Source organism: Babylonia areolata, chromosome 4, assembly GCF_041734735.1.
Source record: "Babylonia areolata isolate BAREFJ2019XMU chromosome 4, ASM4173473v1, whole genome shotgun sequence".
NCBI classification, from domain to species: Eukaryota; Metazoa; Mollusca; class Gastropoda; order Neogastropoda; family Buccinidae; genus Babylonia; species Babylonia areolata.
In genome coordinates, this window is record NC_134879.1 from 4,068,978 (window position 1) to 4,085,907 (window position 16,930).

At 40.5% G+C, this 16,930-nt stretch overlaps 1 protein-coding gene across 1 annotated transcript; it reads right to left on the reverse strand.

The window, feature by feature from the left end:
- Positions 1-6,603: 6,603 nt before the first annotated feature.
- Positions 6,604-16,867, reverse strand: LOC143281534 (uncharacterized). Its single transcript, XM_076586748.1, has 8 exons — positions 16,729-16,867; positions 13,507-13,589; positions 12,781-12,920; positions 10,850-11,640; positions 9,936-10,034; positions 8,983-9,046; positions 8,113-8,357; positions 6,604-6,870 (listed from the first exon to the last, which is right to left on the reverse strand). The coding sequence occupies exons 1-8, from the start codon at positions 16,861-16,863 to the stop codon at positions 6,799-6,801; spliced, it is 1,629 nt and encodes a 542-aa protein (XP_076442863.1). The 5' UTR covers positions 16,864-16,867; the 3' UTR covers positions 6,604-6,798.
- Between the last annotated feature and the right edge of the window lie 63 nt (positions 16,868-16,930).

The window sequence follows — 16,930 nt, forward strand, 5'->3', positions numbered from 1 at the left end:
AGGCTCGCCTGTTATTAAAAAAAGTGGAGCTGAAGGCTTATGTCCTCCAGCCTAGAATAGACTATATTGTAGGTTGTCTTAAAAAAACATATCCTCATCTGAAGCCTTGTTGAAAAGATGTCTTGTGATGTCATAGATACACCTAAAATACAAAGTGTGTTGAGGTTCTGCACCTTAAGTGAGCTGAAGTGTGTGGATTCACGTCACAGACGGGCAGGGAAGCAGTTTTGATTTATGTGGACTTCTTAAGAGCACCAACTGGCAAGTGAATTGTACTCTTTTTGCAGTGTGTGCTGTTGTTCTGCAACAGTCCATCAACTATCTTGGATGTTACAGAATAGAATAGAATAGAATAGAATATGTCTTTATTACCAAGTGCACCGGGGTCACAAGGAATATTGACTTGTAGGACTTCTAACAGAGTAACGTAAACTTTCCTTCCCCAAAAATTATTGGTGTTTCTTTTTCTTTTCTTTAACAGAAAAGATTGAGAACCCCAAAACATTTATGTCAGTGATTTTTTTAGACCCCAATGGAAAAATACAAAGAATTACGTTACATATCATGAAGTGATGTAAGATGATAATTGATGTATTGGGAGAAAGAGAGAGAATAGTTGGCAAGAATGTATGAAAAAATTAGCATTCTGACAATGTATGACGTTCACAGAACTGAAGTCGACCAATAAAAATGATCATTTGTGTGGAAACTTATGATACAATTTGGTTTGTTTTAAATACACTAATCTGAGTGTTGTGTGTGTGTATTTAATCAAGTTCATACAACAGCATTTCCCCCGTCTTGTAATGTTGTTCTCGCTTTGTAGAACCTTTGAGTAACCATGTCTTCTTTGGACAGCACAATCCGGAGACTGAGAGAGAGAGAGAGAGAGAGAGAGACGTTTTTTCTTCCAGCTGAGCCCCTGAATACTTTGACCTTGGTTCTCACAGAACTGCCCATAAACTTTTTCTTTTCTTTGTGTCTGGACAGGTGTCTCCATCTCTCTTATCTTTTGTCACTTCTGAAGCTCAGTTTCTTTGTCAAAGATATTAACGAACATGTCTGACTGTCGCCCTTGCTTTTCAAACCACCTCTATTTTCAGTCTTTCTGCTCCTTCCTTTCTACACTTATGGTACCCCACCCTCACCAGCTCTCACTTTTTTCAACTCCTCTGTCAGTGTGTATGTGTGTGTGTGTGAGAGAGAGAGAGAGAGAGAGAGAGAGAGAGAGAAATCAGCAGTAATAGTATTTACTGTTGAGAATCACAAATAACCATGCTAAGTTTCCACTCACACATATAAAAGTACAAAATTTACAAAATTGTCCATGTATTCTGTCAAAATGGCACAAAATCTAAATGAGAACAATTCTAAAAGAGTTCATTATAAATGAAAAAGAGAATATTTGAATTGCTCTAAGGAAACGGGTCTGACTTGAGAATACAGTTGTGTCCATGAATTAACCAGATTATGCCACAGACACCCAATAACTGAACAGGCACCATCTGATTTTCATTTGCAACTGGCTGGTTTCAAACTTGCCACAATCACTTTTTTTTTTCTTTCTTTCTTTTCTTTTTTTTTTTTTTTTGCTGTCCAATCATCTGCACCATTTAGTGGCATTACTCCCACACTGCTCATTGCGAGTCCCCCATTCACAGCCACAGCAGTTTGTAGTCCCAGGGAATTATCAATATTAGGTTCCCCAGGAGGCCACATACCAGAGGACACTCCGCACTGCTGCAGGGTCACTTCAGTGGTGTTCAGTAGTGCCTGTTCTGATTTCGTATACTTATAAGCTCCTTTATAAGCTCCCTACAGACGACAGTAACAGCTTAGTTGTGGGGGAGCCAGTGAGTCCCTCTAGTGACATTCCCCCATGAATCTACCAACATTGAAGACCTTGACAGGACTCACCCCAAGCATGGAAGTGAAGGGAGATTAATTACAACTGAGGTCACCATGAAAGCAGAGGATGAAGAGCCACACAGTCTGGGACATTTTGTTTGGGTTTTTTGTTGGTGAAGAAGAACGGTGATGTTCACTTTTTTTTTTTCATCAAAGCACTCACGCAGTCTACTGCAGAATAAATCACTTTTTTTTTTTCATCAAAGCACTCATGCAGTCTATTGCAGAATAAAGTCCAAAAACTGATTCAATAAAACCTACTTGGAGAGCTGTGAAATAATTTATTTCACTGCACTCCAAGTAGGTTTCATCATAAACAAACAGTACAATCTTGACACAAATTAAGGAACAACAAATTTCAGACATGACCCACAGTTCAAGAAAAAAAAGAACAGATACAGCAAAAATGACCAGCTCAGCTTTCTTCAATTCTTGCTATCTGTATATTAGGTTCAAATTTTAGCAGGCCAGGGGCGCTTGTGTGGAAAATCAGCATCCAAGGACCATACATGTACAAACCGCTGTCTGCCGAAGTTCCGACTTATAATGGGCTCACCACCATTGGCACCAACAACAGACGTCTGAATTCTAGTCAGTCATCCTTGCCTCACAACTGCATTCAGCTTCAACTGTGCGCTGCCATTTACATAGCTGAGCACACGGTCCCAGCAGGTTTACCTTAGTGAGACACGGGGCAACCTTTCTGGTCTGGCTGAGAGAGCAGTATATGGAAGGCCTTGCACACAGCAGAAAAAAATAAAACAACAGGCAACCAATCAATGTTGCTATGGTCAGAGTAAGTCCGACGAGCAGCATTATCCCAAAAGAAATGAAGGTGCCATTTTCTTTTTACATTTCTTAGCCAAAAAAATGAGGCCAGAAGACTGTGTGAACTGCAAAATGTAGATTAACCCATTTAACCCTGGCGTAGTTCACAGCCTCAGCGGGCTTCCCTGCCATTCTGATGAGGGAAAAAGCATTGAGAATTATACCGAAATCAACCAGTTGTTAATGAACATAAAATTGGCTTGGCACTGAAAGGGTTAACAAATTAACACAATCCAGAGGGCATGCCCCTCTATCCCTAACCTGCAAGGTCAATGTGTTTAACAATGATATCCATACACAGAAAGTGAAATTATATCGTAACAATTTATGTTCCTTGATACATGCGTGAAATCTGGCCCTGCTGATAACGGTTGTAAGACTGGCTGAGCAAAACAGTTTTGTTCCTCATCCTTTTCTGTTGTCTTGTTTAGTTTGTATGTGTGTCATGCATGAGATAAGACATCAAAAGCAGCAACAACAAAAAATGTTTGCAAATACTTACCATGAAAAAAAAGGAAGAAAAAAAAAAGAAGAAAAAAAAGTCATGATTGTTTCTAAATTCCGTGCTTTACAATCCCCAAGAAAAAATAACCAAGGACTAGGAGGCAAGAATTAAAGACTGGAAAGCAGTTAAGGATAGGAAAAAAACAAAACAAAAACACCTTATCTGGAGCCCTAGGATGGAAAATTTGAGAACAGCAGATTTTGAAAATACTTACCATGAGAAAAAAAAAAAGAAACATGATTATTCTAAGAATTCCAGGCTTCATGATTCCCAATATATATATATAAAATAAATATTTTAAAAAAACTGAGAAAAAGGACTAAGAGGCAAGAAAAGACTGGAAAGCTATCAAGGAGGAGAGAGCAAAAAACCACCACCAAAAAAACCCCACACACCACCTTCTCCAGAGTCCTAGGAGGGGGAAATCTGAGAACAGCAGAGTTGTGCCTTTTGTCTGCTATGACCACTGGTGAACGAGAACGGCGGACATGCCAGTATCGAGGTTAAAGTTTTGTTTGTTTGCTTTAAATGCATAAAACTGTTTGTTGAACCAGAATGGTACTTAAGACTTTTCTACACCTTGGAGGGCTGAGCATATTTTTTTTCCCCCAAGATGTTTCCAACTCTGGAAATGCTTCGATAATTTTTCCCATGACTCTACCAGACCATAAAGGGCAGAAAATATCCCTCCATGATTTTTCCAGCACTGAAATGGCTTTCTAATTTTTCTAAGACTTTTCCAGACTTCCCTGACTCTGTAAGAATTCTTTTCTGTTTGTTATTTTTAATTCAAAGTGTGTTTAATGTTTATGATTTAAAGCATGGCAGATTTCATCAAAACGCCTCAGAACTGAATCTCAGCCGGATCTAAGTAACGCCAAATGTTTGGCACAAGAGCTGGTTCCATCAGCAAAGAACAGATTGGAAATGGGCCTTTCGTTATCAGGACAGATGAAAAAAGAGTAGCTTTTTTGTTTTGTTTTTGTTGCAACAGCTGTTGTCAGTAACATCATACCATAGTCCCCCCCCCCTCCCCCTCACCCCCTCCTCTGGATTTGCATATATCTCCACAATGGCCTCTGGGAATTTTCTGCGACAATCTCGCTCAACTGACAGCAACCTTTTTTTTTTTCTTTTCTTTTCTTTTTTTTAAATAATGGAAAAGCAAGCATAGTTATGCATAGTTCTCACATCTCTGAATATACCACATCCCTACACACACACTATCAAATACACTTGTACAAATATATAGCCAAGCATACTGTATGTACAGGAATATATATGGTTTGAATGGACATGCTGAGAGAAGAGAGGAGTCTTGAGGCCAGAACTGGCAGATTGAAAGAGGCAAGCGAGTGAGTGTCCAAGGTTGTCAAGGAGTCTTTGCCATGACTTTGAGGCTTGAAAAGAAAAAGGCCTTTGTCAACAAGTCTTAGTTGTAATGTGAAGTATTCTGAGAAGTCAAACTTCAGAAGAAGAGTGCAGCTGGTGAGACAAGAGTGTAGATATGGAAGAGTTCAGAAAGCTACTCACAGGCAATCAGTCAAGAGGTTTGGAGGAGAGCAGAAACATTATTATATCTAGCAGCGCGAATGCTATTGGTATTCTGGTTTTGTTGAACATGAAGTCTAACGGATAACTGGGAAGGACAACCAAAGGAGAATCACAGTAATCCATCCTTGAGAGAACAAAAGCACACGTTTTGCTTGCATCAGAGGAGATAGACAGACAGAACTGATTCTACGCAATCTGAACCTGTACATGTCATACTGTATGAATCATACATATTATTTACAAATCAACAATATGAACACTGACTAGAAATTGAGATCACAGTGAAATATGTTCCATGAGGTATTCATAATTCATAACACAGAAAAATTCATGCTTGATATGTGACGTGACTGACACTGAAACCACCACACTCCAGTCCTAAAATTGTCATAATCAAATGCATTAACATAAGCAAAACCACCATACTGTGTTCCTAAAAATGTCTTGATTCAATACATTCACATCTTCTCTACCATCGAGACTTCCACATTTTCGACCAGTCAAATCCTGAACATCACCCTTCTTCCTTAAAAAAACAACAACAAAAAAAAACAACCTAACTTAGTAACTAACTAGTGTAATTACACATGTTAGAATTTAGCCAGTATTTCTTCAAAAGTTGTGTTAAAAAAAAAAGCACATGGAAACTTAATATGAACTAAAAAAAACAAACACATGCACACACACAAAAACAAAACAAAAAAACCATCGTACACAGCGAGGCACATTTTCACAAATATTGGAATGAATAAGGAATGAGCACAACCAGGTTGGGGAACAAGCTTTTGACATGACATTGGACATCGGGTAAAAACTGGTCTTTAGCTGCCAATCTGAACATGTTCCAGTGAATAAGGCCACATTTCTCAACAGTGAAGACTGTATACATACATTGATACAACAGCTAACCACCATTACGGCAGTTTCAGTCAGTCCTCACAGCACAGGAAAATCTCTGTGTTGCTCACCGTGAACAAACATTCAAGCAAAAACTCATGCCACATTAATCTCACTTCATCAAGCTTCAGCCTGGAAGAAACAGAAGCAGAGTTTATAAGCTATGTGTTTTGTTTATGGTGCAGCTGTGTGTGTGTGTGTGTGTGTGTGTGTGTGTGTTTCAGAGAGTGTGTGTATGTGTTTTTTTCAATTCAGCTGTGTGTATGTGTGTGTGCGCGCGTGCGCGAGTATGAGACATAATGTGTGTGTAAATGCATGTGTAAGTGCATGTGTATTCTTTTCAGTACAACTGTGTGTGTGTGTATGTGCGCGCGTGTGTGTACATGTGAGAGAGAGAGAGAGAGACTGTGTGCATGTGTGTGTGTTTGTGCGTACATGTGTATGTGTTTGTAATTCAGCTCCACGAAGACAGAGAGAGAGTGAAATGTACCGGGCCATCCGAATTAGAGACAGAGGTCGCAAGTGCATTTGAAGAAAACAATATTTCATGCATGCATGAAAAATGAACATCTAGATCCAGATCTAAACATCACTGCAGCCATGTCAGTGCTCTGCCTTATCATTGGCTGAAGAAGTCTGGCTTAACGCTGTTTGCAACAAAGTTTGTATTATGTTGCACTGTGGTGCTACAAAGTAATTTTTGCTAAATGTGTGATCCAGATCCAGCACAACTCCAGCACACAGTTGTGCGTGGGGGTATTGTTTTAAATGTAGGTCTCTGTGTGTGTGTGTGTGTGTGTGTGTGTAACTCCAGTGAAGTGAGCCGAACTGACAAACGGGGTGGTGGGGGGGGGGGGGGGGGGGGAGCGTTGACATCAAATGCTATGACAGTTCATCTTCAGTGACGAATTCTTCAGAGACGAATGTGTGCAGTGCTTCTTAGGAATTGCCGTGTGTGTGTGTGTGTGTGTGTGTGTGTGTGTTTCAGGTTTCGCAGTGGGCAAAATCATAGTTTTTCTTTACTCGGCCGGCCGTAGTGCCGTAGTCAGGGGGCTTGAATCACAGAAACTACGGCAGGTCTGGCAGGGCCACCAGTCAAAACAGTGTCAACAGCGGTTATTGTCTACCTCCTTCAGTTCTTGGAACATCCGCACAATATACTCCTCAGGAGGACAAGTCTGTGAGAGAAAAACAAACAAAAAAACATTAGAAAACTTAAGTCACCAACATCATACAATTAGCAATTGGCAAGCTTTTCTTACCAACACTATACACATACATTCTCCATAACGTTACAGGTAAATGAATACATATTTTGGTCTTTTTAAAGAGCTCGTCAAATACCTGCTCTTGTGGGCACACTTTACACAACTCGTTTCTTCCCCCTCCATAAATAAATTTAATGAGACTGAAAGTGAAAACATTGTTTTGGTTTTGAATGCCGACTGAATAAAATAAACTACAGAGAATGCCTCCTATACACACACTGCCTATTTTCTTCAGGTGCATACCAAATAATCATACTGTGCAACAATTATTATATATAAAAAAGAAGAGAGAAACATAGTTAATGCCATACAAATGTTTCAACCAACTTCTGAACAAGTCAGGCATTAACATGGGTGCAACTGCCAGAGAACTAAAAAAAACAAAGGTGGGCTGCAGAGAAGACTAACACACTGAAACTTATCAAATACAACTACATATACCTAGAGAGAGAGGGAGAGAGAGATGTATACATATATGTCCTCAGAGAGACAGAATCAAGAGAGAGAGAGGGAGAGGGGGATATATATGTGTATGTATATATATATATATATATATATATATATATATATATATATATATATATATGTGTGTGTGTGTGTGTGTGTGTGTGTGTGTGTGTGTGTGTGTGTGTCCTCAGAGAGACAGAGACAGACAGACAGAATCAAGAGAGAGAGAGAGGGATATATATATATATATGTCCTCAGAGAGACAGAGAGAGACAGACAGAATCAAGAGAGAGAGGGAGAGAGAGAGATACATATATATATATGTCCTCAGAGAGACAGAATCAAGACAGAGAGAGGGAGATTATATATATATATATATATATATATATATATATATATATATATATATACACATACATATATATATATATATATATATATATATATATATATATATATATGACCTCAGAGAGACACAGAGAGACAGACAGAATCAAGATAGACAGGGAGAGGGAGAGAGAGAGAGATATATATATGTCCTCAGAGAGACAGAGAGAGACAGAATCAAGAGAGAGGGAGAGAGAGAGAGAATCAAACAGGCAACAAACAACAAAGACGTGTGGAACAAAAGGACAGTGCTGTGGCACCAAACAAAAAAAAACCCACACTCACACACACACACAGAAGGCCCCTCCTCCTCCTCACCCGGTTGGAAGGCATGAGATTCAGCTGCAACTGCACCAGGCTCAACAGCCCGGACCTCAGCAGAGCTGCCAGCAGCTCCTTGTACGTCCCAAGGGACTCCTCCCACCGGGGAGCCTTATCCACATGGCCCAGCCTCACCGATCCGCACAGGGTTTCAAAGTCCAATGCCTCTGGTCCCGCCGTCAGCCACAGCTCAAAGAAGAGAGTTTCCACGTCCTCTGTCCACTGGCTGGGCTGGCGGAATACTACCAGAGCAGCAGCAGAAGCAAGAAAGCAGGTTAAAAAATAATTTTTAAATGTGGTAAAAAAAATTTTCGCAACATTACTCATTTGTATAGTATTGTTGTAGAAAGCCAACCTGGCAGCTGAATTATCAGGAAGGAATAATTAGTGACGAAACAGCAGCAGCAGAAGCAGGTTAAAAAAAAAAAAAAAAAAAGGTGGTCAACAATTTTCTGGGTTTTTTTTTGTGCAACATTACTAGTATTGTTGTGGATAAGAGAGAATAATTCTAGAACAAGAGAGGCAAAGCATTCATGTCTCATATGCAATTCCCATAGGTTAAAAAAAAAATTTTAATAAAAAAAATCCCCCCCCCCCCCCCCCCCCCCGGCAAATAAAAAAGTACTGGCTGCCAACAGGCAGGAAAATGAACATAAAACTCAATAATGTACACAAAATAGACTCCTGGAAATCACTGAGTTACTCATTCAATGAACAGTTCAGAGCAGCAGATACTTCAGCCATGCATTCATACCCCTCTTCTTCTGCCGTCCAAACATTCTCAGTACACATTCGGGGGAGGAAATTGAGAGAGAAAGAAAACAGACAAAAACAGAACAGGAGTGTTTTAAACACACACATACTTACTTATAGCAACAGCAAGCTCCTCAAATGAATACAGGATCACCGACAGCATCTTCATAGCCAGCTCCTGCACACATGTGTTCATGCAATATGCTTGCTATAGTGTTTCATGAATGGTATCACACGCCTTTTGAATCAATATAATTTCAAATTACTCCGTCATAAACCAGCCAAGAAACATAGGTGCTGAAGAGTTGTAGAAAAACAGATTTTTAAAAAAAAGAGAGAGAGAGGGGGTTGAATGAGAGATCAGGTGAGAGACAGACAAAGACAGAAAGAGCGAAAGTGAGAGCAAGAGAGAGAGAGAGAGTGTACAAAAGCAATCTGAGCATGACCAAATGAGAATGAGAAAACTACTTTTTTTTTATCAATCACTCCTCTCAGGTCTATCTGCAAATCCAGTTAACACAACTGGACCATCTGAACTTGGTTTTTTAGTCTCTGAAACATCCACCCTAGACATACAGAGAGAGAGAGAGAGAGAGAGAGAGAGAGAGTGTGTGTGCATGCACGTGTGTGTGTGTATGCAAGTATGTGCACATGTTTATGCGTGCATGTGGGTGATTTACTGCTGGCTAAAACTTGTAAGTACAAATCATAAAAATAAAAATATAAAGAAATTCACACTCTCACCACTCGTAACTATCAAACTTAACTCTTTCCATACGAACGGCGAAAGAGACGACGTTAACAGCGTTTCACCCCAATTACTATCATCAAAATATTGCAAGTGGAAGGCTCTTATACTGAAGACGTGAATGCTGACAAAGAATACCACAATTCTGACGACGGAAGCTAAAGGTTGGGTCATTCAGACACCCACTGGACATCCGAGTGGTCTGTGTACAGGAGAAGAGAGGACTGGCCATACTGAGTGAGTTAATTCAAAACAGATGAAAAGAAGCACACACAAACTGCTGGCTCATAGTTGCCCCAAGAAGACATGAACCACTTACATCTTTGTCGGCAACCATTTTCACCATGCTGGAAAGTAGGGTCTTCAGTTCTTTCTGATCCAGATCTTTCTCCGTCACAAGGAGGTCATACATCATGTCCTGCACAGGAGATTGAAGCATAAATTTTAACACCATTTTATAGACTCACAGACAACATGAAGAAAACTCAGAAAAAAACTGGAGAGTAAGCCATCAAGTGTAAAAATTAAAAACCTAAATCCTACAAATCTAAAAAAAAAAAATTCAAAATCTAAAAAAAAATCTAAGTAAATTCATAAAACTTGGAAACGGTGTGTAACTTTTGTTACATGTAAAACATACTTGTCGTCTTTGTTTAAGCATGATTTGTTTTGTTACAAAACATTAGCGAGTGTGTGTGTGTGTGCGTGCATGGGTGTGCGTTTTTGCGCGTTTCGTAGACATCGTTGGACTGAAGTTGTGATTCAATGAGTATATATTGTTATCGTATCCTGCACGCCCCAAAAGGGTCAAAAGGATTAAATTTCTTTGAATTTTGAAAAAAAAATTTTTTTTTCAGAATCTTGGTATGTGAAGAAATTCAGAAATGGTAGGGGAAGAAGTCAATATGTAAAGTCACACGGGGGGGAAGGGAAAAAGGGAGGTGAAGAAGTCAATGTGTAAAGTCACACGGGGGGTAGGGAAAAAGGGAGGTGAAGAAGTCAATATGTAAAGTCACACGGGGGGTAGGGAAAAAGGGAGGGGAAGAAGTCAATATGTAAAGTCACACGGGGGGGAGGGAAAAAGGGAGGGGAAAGAAGGAGAGTGACAGAGTGAGTGTGTGTATTTGTGAGTGTCAGAGTGTGAATGAATGTGTGCGCAAGTGTGTGTATGTACATGCACATACACGCCTGTGTCGGGGGAGTTTACAACAAAAAATGACAAAGCTCTTTTACCTGCATATCCCTCAGGACATAGACGACCAAGCCTGATCCAAGTTTCTCTTCAGGAGGAACTAAGTCGCGCTTGCAAACACCCCTTGACGCTGAACGAGCATCTCCGGAGGACACGAGTATTTCTGCAGCAGACAGGGACATCTCCCCTGCTCCGTCACCACCATCTGCCTTGTGTTCTTCCGCAGATGGGTCTCCCATCACCCATTCGGGTTCCGGTAAGCAATTCCAAGACAAGGCACGAGCAGCTTTCGCCCTCTGCCGCCTCAGCTTCTTCCTCGTTCTCTTGCTACTTGAGCTATGCCATTCCTGTGCGCTGGACCCCAAGTCCATGCCCGTTTCTTCCCTGCTGTTTGCAGGGCCTGGGTCAGAAGCGACAGACAGCGGACTGCTTGAACCAGACTCAGGCTGTCTCTCCCCAACCTCCGCAGCCGGCTGATCGGCAGCATCTGTTAACGCTGCAGGGCTCTCATCCTTTTGGCCACCACCAAAGACATCAAAGATGGGAAACACCCAATAGCACGCCTCTTGGCTCACCATCTTCAATGTGAGGTGGCCGAGGATCGGCACAGGGTCACCGTCATTCCTCTCAGCCATGGGCAGCCTGCTGTTATTCGGCACAAAGGTCAAATTATAGAAATAGTCCAGGAAGCTGGGCTCTGGCTTGGGCTCCGATTCCAACTCTTCCTCTTGCTGTCTTTTCTTATCCCATTTCATACGCTCCTGTCTGCCCATCTTTTGGAGCTCCTGTGCCTGTCTGGAAGTTTCAAGAGACAACTTCTTGTAGAAGGCACCTGTGATAGAAAAAAAAACATGAAAAAGGTTGTAATTCCAGCCTGTTTAATTAAGAAACTATACCTGATGCTCAAGAACAATAAATACTGTTAGTCAAACTGTAATACAATTATTCAAAAAGTGCAGACTATTCAGATGACTGCAATCATGAAGTGATCTGAAAAGCAGATAGATGAAATGGACATTACAGACCGCCATCATAAAAATGTAAAGACAGCAATATCTCCTGCACCAACAAGCCGGCACGGTGTTCTGTGTGAGTGGATCTGTCAATTTCATGAAAACAGACCTTTTTTTCAACCCTCACCCTTCACCCTCTGAGTTATCTGTATTTCTCTTTTTATGACAACACATTTCTCTGTGTGAAATTCAGGCTGCTCTCCCCAGGGAGAGTGACACTACCTACAGCACCACCCATTTTGGGGGTATTTTTTCCTGCGTGCAGTTTTATTAGTTTTTTTTCTATCAAAGTGGACTTTTCTACAGAATTTTGCCAGGAACAACTGTTTTGTTGCCATGGGTTCTTCTACGTGCGCTAAGTGCATGCTGCACACAGGACCTCGGTTTATCGCCTCATCTGAATGACTAGCATCCAGGCCACCACTCAAGGTCTAGTGGAGGGGGAGAAAATATTGGCGACCGAGCCGTGATTTGAACCAGCACGCTCAGATTCTCTCGCTTCCTAGGCGGACGTGTTACCTCTAGGCCATCACTCCACTACGTTTACGTCATTGTTAAAATATCCCAAGCCCCTGGTCACTGGGGAGCGTGTTTCTACATAAACAAATTGGAAGTAAAAAGGTTCAACCCTGTCTTACTATTCCGCGCCCATAAAATGTCTGGCCCTTCCAGTACATTAACTGTCTCCCAGGTCAAGGCGTGTGCAGGTCTGCTAGTGCCTTAATCTCTTTCATGTGTAGACAAATAACAAACAATCAGGCACACACGTTAAAGATTTCGTAATCCAGGTCAGCATTCGGCAGGTTATGGAAAAATGCTTTTGATCCTTGGAACAGACACTGACACACACTGAAACCAGTGAATCAAAGGTAGAGAGAAACAGACATTTTCTCTGAATAAAAGCGTTACATGTAAAAAATTTTTTAAAATCTTTTAAAAAGGCACAAAGAAATACTTACGATAAGTGGTGCCTGTCGACATCCATTTGCCAACATTTTTTCTCAAGTAAGTCACAGCCATCCTCACAGCGAACTTGTATGTACTGAATGTACCCTTCGGCAGCCCCACCTGCATGAGCGGCTGTATGAGCAGGTGCGACCTGAAAAAAACAACAACAAATGCACACATTACTTAAAACAGAAGATAGAAATGGTAATTTTTTTTTTTTTTTTACTGCTGTAGACAATCAGCTTTTCAAAGGCTATCTCCCAACTAATTGAATATAAGCAACAACAGCAAAAAAAAAAAAAAAAAAGTATATATATAAAAAAAAAAAAAAAAGATTTCTTGTTACATGTTCTTGCACGTGATCTTTTCATCCCACACTAAGGAGGCTAGTGACTGCTTCTGAGCTGTTGCATGCAAAATATGTCCATGTGGTATTCTTTTGTGTGCGCGTGTGTGTGTGACTGGGAAACTAGGGAAGAGTAAGATGGATAACAAATTTTTTTTAGAATCTGCTCCTTAGCTTTTCAGTATTAAAAACCAAATTCCGATGTTGCTCTTACAATATTTCTTCTTTTTTCCTTTCTTTTTTTTCTTAACAAAATCAACAACCGAGTTGGGAATATTCAGCAGCTGTCCACTCTTAAGACTCAGAGGGAGACTGAACTGTTTTCTTGTCCTTGTGGTTGACAGACTCAGGAGAAACAATATGTACAGAAACTAAAGCTAAGAATACTCACTCCTCAACTGTCTTCTGGATTTTTTTCTCCACTCTGAGGGTTCTTTCATGTGCCTCCATGGGTGTGCTGTTCATCAGCGTCAGCTGAAAGGAAACGTTTCATATTGTGAGACAATTCATCAACTGATTGCTCAGGATTCAACTGCAAATGCAGATGCAGAAGAAAATTCTCAGACCCATGTAAAAGATGAGGTGCAGAATGAAATGGACAGGAATACCAAGCCTGCAGCCCCTGGGTACTTACCTGTATCAGTGAGGTGACGACTGTATCAGAGCGCTTGCAAATAACTATTAAGCAGCTAGACAAAGACCACTTGCAAACGTAAAGCAGTTAAAGAAAGACAACCACGAGCATGTTAAACAAAGTAGTACAGTTCAGGTGTTTAAAAAACGAAAAGAAAAAACAAATTCAAATGTAACATCAATGATAGAAATGGTCAAACTCTCAAACAAGCAGAGGCATGAGCAAATCAAAATAATGGCCAAACCAACAGTAGCAGATGGGGTAACATCAAAGTAAAGCACATTAAAAGTGCCAAGGGGATAACACATCAACAGGAGATCATTCTTTTTTTTAAAAAACAACACTGGTAGAGACTTAGCATAACATAAACGAGGGATAGTTAAACTGGCAAGCAAGAGAACAGCTGGCGAACTAAGAACACATTCACCTCTGTATTCATATACAGACATAATTCAGAAGCTTGACTAATGACTAAAAAGTGCAAGTATACGACATTACAAGTGCAAGAAACATAACATTCATGCGTAACTAAAACCAATAACACATTTTATGAAATGTAAGTTTATGTAAGTTTGTGCCTGCCTATGTGTGCGTATGTGTTAGGGTAGCTGATAGATACACATGTATTGTTAAAATGTATGTATGCAGTGTGTGTGTGTGTGTGTGTGTTTGTGTGTAGTCATATTTTGGTGTGTGTATGTAACATGGATGGAATGTTTTATGTTAACAAAGCGTTTTTGTAAAGCACCTAGAGCAGGTTTCTGGATAGTGTGCTACATAAGTATCCATTATTATCATTATTATTTTACATATGCAATGAAAACAACAACAAACAAGAAGGTAAACGTACACACCAAAAGAGAGAAAACAGGCAAAAACAGTGCAGCTTTTTTCAACCCCCTTTTGGGTTCAGTGTGTTCGCCCTGTCATACCTCAGCAACCGTGGCAAGTCAGTTTGCTCTGTTATGGCTTTTCTTTCTCTCTCTCTCTCTCCTCCTTTTTCATCAACAGCTTTTCAGTCTTTGAGATCTGAGGCGCTTGCCCTGCCTAAGCAAATCAGCGCTCTTACTTATTCACTGCTTATAATGCCCACTGACACGTAGGGCGGCAATGAAGAGCCGCCAGTGTGGTCTGTTTTGGCCCGGTCTCTGAATGGCACTCCAGGTGTGCGTCAGGGTCCTCAGTTCTCTATCCACTGTCCTTCACCCTTCCTCTCCACTTTCGCTCATCACTGCCAGGAGGTCTACAAACTAACGGTTCGCCGGGGACACCTTATAACCAGGCTCCAATCGGATCGCTTGCGTCACAAAGTCTGGAGTCTCCATCAGGACGGGACGTGTAAGAAAACGTGCAAGTTCACGGTTTGGCTTGTCTGATATTCTCAGGCCGAGTGGCCACAAAAACCAGCCAGACAAAGCAAACACACTGGCCATAGGTTGGTAAGGTTTGGCATGGTACAGTACATCATGTCTACCCACCCAACAAAAACAAACGAAAAGAAAAATAAAGAAAAAAAGCAAAAAATCTGAGCAAAAACTGGTTTCCGGCATGCTAAAGAAACCAACAAACCACCACCACGACAAATGCGTTGATTTAAGAGATGCCAACCTCAAAATCCAAGTATATGATTCAGCAACTTAACTTTTTTCCCCTTTTCTTTGGTGGGTGGGGATGGGTATGGGAGGGGAGGGTAATTACACCCCCCCCCCACACTCCCACCTCCCCAGAATTAAAAAAAAATCATTTATGCCACATCATAGATATACTTTTCTGCAACTGTTACTGAAAATATGAACAGGGACAAAAATTATGTGTATAGAGCAAAAAACATAAAGTAGAAGTCAAGAGTTCTTCCTTCAAATCTGAGCAGCTGGCATCCCTTACACATGCTCCTTTTTCTATAGATACAAACACACAAACATCATGCAGGTTTCACCCCATACACATGCTCGATTTTCTAAACATGCAGACATCAATATCTAGTGCACTTTTCAGGTTACAAAGCAGACTTGTAGCAGGTTAAGGGTTTTGAAGCTGGGTTAGATACTGAGACTGAAAGTTATACATGCATAATCGAGTGTTAAGCTTGGCACGCACCTGTGACTACCGTCTCAGCCAGAAGTATGTAACACTACTGTATCCATTTACTTACTCCAGACACTTGTTACCATAGCAGCAACAGGCACAAGCGTAAAGAGTATCAATCTGATGCCATGGATGAAACTTCGGGGAAGATGGGAGGGGGGGGCAATTCAGACGTATTCTTTTCTTTGTTCCAAAATCATATCCCAACACACATGCCAGCATGCATCACTTTCCTAAGAAACTGCACACCACTACGGGCGAAAGTATCAAAGGCTGCCAACCAAGAATGAACAATAGCTTGGATCTAACACCAAAAACATACGCTGTGGAATAAAAACATCTTTTTTTCTTTTTTCACAAACACTTAGCCACTGAAAATGATGTAAAAGAATAACTTTTTTTTTAAATAGGCATTTCATAAATCAGAGCATTACCCTGGACTGTTTTGAAAGGCAGTTTCTCTTTGTAATTGAATTTTGTTGTTGTTGGCAGCAATTCATATTGTCAACCATGTCGTGTGCATCTTCGAAGTAGACAGAAAATATAAACATGCTGGCTTGTGTAACTTTAAAGTCATGTGTGTTTGAAACAATTTTTTGTTCCAAAATTTCATCCATCCATTCTGAAAGTAATCATCTGTCTCATCTATGCCTCTGATTCCGACATAAAAACTAGAAAAAAAAAATCAAATAAAATTATCAAAAGCAATACATCTCAATCTTCAAGAAAAGAAAAAGAAAAAGAAAAAAGAAGAAAAAAAAAGAACACGCACACATCTACTGACACACACACACACACAAATATAAAAAAAAGAAAAAAAATTACCTTAATTTTCGATTTTTCCATTTTCAGAAATACTGAATCTGAATAAAGATAATCTCTTTTAATCCTTACTGGACTGGGAGCCAATGCTGGGTCTAGGACCTCAGTCTTCAGGAAGCCAATGACATTGTGGTAGACGATGTCGGACACCTGCTCGATGGTGGTGTGAACCCGCTTGGGCACGACTCGTTCCAGGCAGTTCTCCATCAATTCGTACTGAAAACAACCACCAACAAACCAACCCCCACCCAGACGAGTTTGTGAAACAGACCTG